This window comes from Chiloscyllium plagiosum, unplaced genomic scaffold, assembly GCF_004010195.1.
Source record: "Chiloscyllium plagiosum isolate BGI_BamShark_2017 unplaced genomic scaffold, ASM401019v2 scaf_10996, whole genome shotgun sequence".
In the NCBI taxonomy this organism is placed as follows: Eukaryota; Metazoa; Chordata; class Chondrichthyes; order Orectolobiformes; family Hemiscylliidae; genus Chiloscyllium; species Chiloscyllium plagiosum.
Window position 1 is genome coordinate 7147 of NW_025213369.1, and position 3541 is coordinate 10687.

At 41.7% G+C, this 3541-nt stretch overlaps 1 gene segment (V, D, J or C); it reads left to right on the top strand.

Annotated features, from left to right (window-relative positions):
- The window catches only part of LOC122547621, a 6491-nt gene extending 3296 nt beyond the window's left edge, over nt 1–3195 (top strand). Inside the window, 3 exon segments of the C gene segment in view lie at nt 9–71; nt 2038–2346; nt 2789–3195. Coding sequence covers nt 9–71; nt 2038–2346; nt 2789–3180 — 764 coding nt within the window.
- The last annotated feature ends 346 nt before the right edge of the window (nt 3196–3541 follow it).

Genomic DNA, 3541 nt, shown 5'->3' on the forward strand with positions numbered 1-3541 from the left:
CAGCGCAGTCTATACCTGCCAGGTCACTCATGGAGAGAACATTCAAAATAAAAACATCACCGCACTCCAGGGTAAGAGACACACACTGAGAGAGCTACAAATCATTCAGAACTCTGATGTGAATCAAACACATTAATTTATCAGGCGTAGTAAACAGCACGGTACTGCTTCTCATTTCCCAACATGCCACGTATCTCATATTAGTTTGAGTATTACATTTGCATTGCTCATATTTCAGCATTTTGGCAAGTCAGAAAAGCATGTTTCCTCTCTGTTGAAGAAAGATACATAAACAGTGAGCTTTGCTAAATAGTTTGTTGCCTCACCATGCTGGGAGTGGCATTCAGAGTGCTGAATCCTTGCCTGGTAGTCGCTTCAAGGATAAGTTAGGGGGTGGAGGGGGATGTTGGATAGATATCTGATTGAAACATAGAAAATACTGAGAGACTTAGGTCGAGTGAACGTGGAATAGATGTTTTGACTGGTGGGCGAGACTCGAACCCAAGGACACAGTCTCAGGGTCAAAGGGGCACCGTTTAGAACTGAGATGGGGAGGAATTTCTTCAGCCAGAGGGTGATGAGTCTGTGGAACTTGTTGCTGCAGAGGGCTGTGGAGGCCCGGCCATTGTGTGTACTCAAGCCAGAGATAGATCGGCTCTTGTTTAGTACGGGGAGAAGGCAGGAGAATGGCTTTAGCCCGAAAGATTGATTTTCCTGCTCATCGGATGCTGCCTGACCTGCTGTGATTTTCCAGTATCATTCTGATCTAAACTCTGGATTGGCCGAACAGCCTTATTCTGATCCTCTACCTTATGATGTTGGGGTCTCAAAATGACGTGGTTAAAATATGCAGTGACCCTGACTTGAAAATAAATCAAAATGCGTTGAATGCTTCAACCCCTGCTCAGGAACGACGTGTTGGCCTTGGACATTGTACGACATCGATTTTTATCTGGTACTGAGCTCTTTAACTTCATTTATGGGATCAGACCACAGACCAAGTGGGTATCACATTTGATGAACTGGGATAAACGTGATCTCACTGAGCTTCTTTAAGATGCTCTCTGTAATTAGTGGATGTGGCAGGAGAATAAATTCTGGTGGGAATGCTACAATAGCGATGAATGAACGAGGAACTCGAGACAGGCTGATTTAGCCTTGTTTGGGGTGGCGATGTTTACAAAGTGAGTAGTGGATGTCTATAAAATTAGTGTACATTTCCATCGCGTTTGTAGATTAATTTAAGACGCTTTTGTTTTTATTTTCTCCCCTGCTCTATGAAAAAATTAAAAACTGCAGCTTGGTAAATAAAGTGAAAGTACAGACCAGTTATGAACTAACTGAATAGAGGGAAAGACTTAAGGAGATGGGTGTCCTTCTCGATACCCAATGCTGTACTCAATGTCTTGTTTTCAGATCTCCTCCAAACACAGCCCATGAGGAACAATGACATAAATTAGAGAATGACATCACACCAATTACGCAAAGTATTTTTGATCACGTTAAATATAATGAACAGAATTTCCATGGCTGTTCACCGCTCCTGTAATACTTTAGAACTCTGCAAAGAGAATAATTATTATTTATTATAATTTGTCCAAAATTTGGGATATGATTTGGCAGTCAGCGTGACCAGCAGCACTTGCACCCAAGGGTTATGAACATGGAAACGAACTCATTATATTCAGATTACTCTTGTCACAAGTATCAATAGATGGTCTGAAGTGAGAGACAAACTCCGAAAGAAAGGTAATTCCATGGGTTACATGATGGTATCTTCGATGATTTTACTTTTTTCACAGGTGTCACTTGTTACAAAGCCAGTGTTCTTTAGGAATAATTACACAGGGTATGTTATAGGTAATAACAAATGCTTTCACAGATCAAAATACATCAACAATAGTAAGCATCGTTTCAGCAATGGTTGGGGTTGCCATTTTGAAGTTGGTGTCTTCACCCTGTGAAGGAGTAATCTGAAGATTGGCTGTTTGTATCAGAAAGGGGCATTTTTCATTGACTTTGATTTTTGTTTCAGAGAAGATACCGAGTGCCACATCAACACCGTTAAAATCCTCCCACCGCCAGTAGAACAAGTCTTACTGGAGGCGACGGTGACGTTAACCTGCGTTGTGTCCAATCTTCCTTCTGGAGTCAACGTGACCTGGAAACAAGAAAAGAAGCCTCTGAAATCAGAGATTGCTGAGCAGCCTGGACAGAATCCCGACAGCGTGATCAGCAAATTAGACATTTCTACTGAAGCCTGGCTGAGTGGTGTTACTTTTGAATGTGTGGTGTACCATCAGAGTCTACCGACTCCGCTGAGAGACTCCATCCACAAGGAGAAAGGTGAGCAGTGAGATTAAACCACAAAGGATCCCATGTGTAATCCGGATCCAGTTCCATCAATGACAGGCTTTGATTGGAAATGAACCAACACCGTTAGGAGCATTAATGATGCATCTGAAGGCAGGATAGCTAAGTAGCTGATTCAGAAAAAGATGGACCAAAGGATATTGTATTCTGATTAAGTCAGATAAGGTGGGAAGAAGCCTGGGTTGTGACGCCACCATCAGCAATGTCCTCGTTGTGGGCTGGAAACATGGAGACAACTTTCACATTAAACTTTCTGTTTTTTTACTGAACAGAATGTGTACCATACTGCTCCTTTCAAAAAACGAAAGTGAATAAATCCCAAATTAAACATGGCGCATTTTAATATTTAGCGAAATTGTGATATCGGTTCAGGATTTGTTTTGGTTGATTTATATTTGTCTCAAATATTCTGCAGTGATTAATCCGCTGGAGCCATCAGTGTCGGTCCTCCTGCCACCAACAGAAGAAATCTCCGCTCAGAGGTTTCTCTCCCTCACCTGTTTAGTGAGAGGTTTCTCCCCCCGAGAGATCTTCATCAAGTGGACAAACAATGACAAGCCGGTGAATCCCAGTAACTACAAGAACACCGAGGTGATAGCGGAGAGCGACAACACTTCCTTCTTCATCTACAGCCTGTTATCCATTACAGCGGAGGAGTGGGCCAGCGGTGCTTCTTACTCCTGTGTGATGGGACATGAAGCGATTCCATTGAAAATCATCAACAGAACAGTCGATAAATCCAGCGGTAAACCGAGTTTTGTAAACATTTCACTTGCACTGATGGACACAGTTAATTCATGTCAATAAAAATCTCAAAGTTACATTTAATAATTCAACAAAAGTAATAAAGGTTTTTTTTCCTCCAGTTGAGTTAAATATTGAATTAATTGTTTCTCACTCTGACTTACATTCCATCTGTGTAGTTAAAGTGGATTATTAACAGGTCGAGGATGAGTGTCTTGTGCAGTTAATGTTCTCTGCTCAGATACACCCTGGGTCAGAGACAGAGTAAAGCTCACTCATTGCAGGATTCCACCAAGTACATTATTCATCCTAAATCCCTCTGTGACAAAATCTGACAATGTCCACGTAGGGCACGAGTTTTGAACTTGGTGTTTTTGATTCACCCGATTGGACATTCTTACAAAATTCATGTCAGTTTTAAACT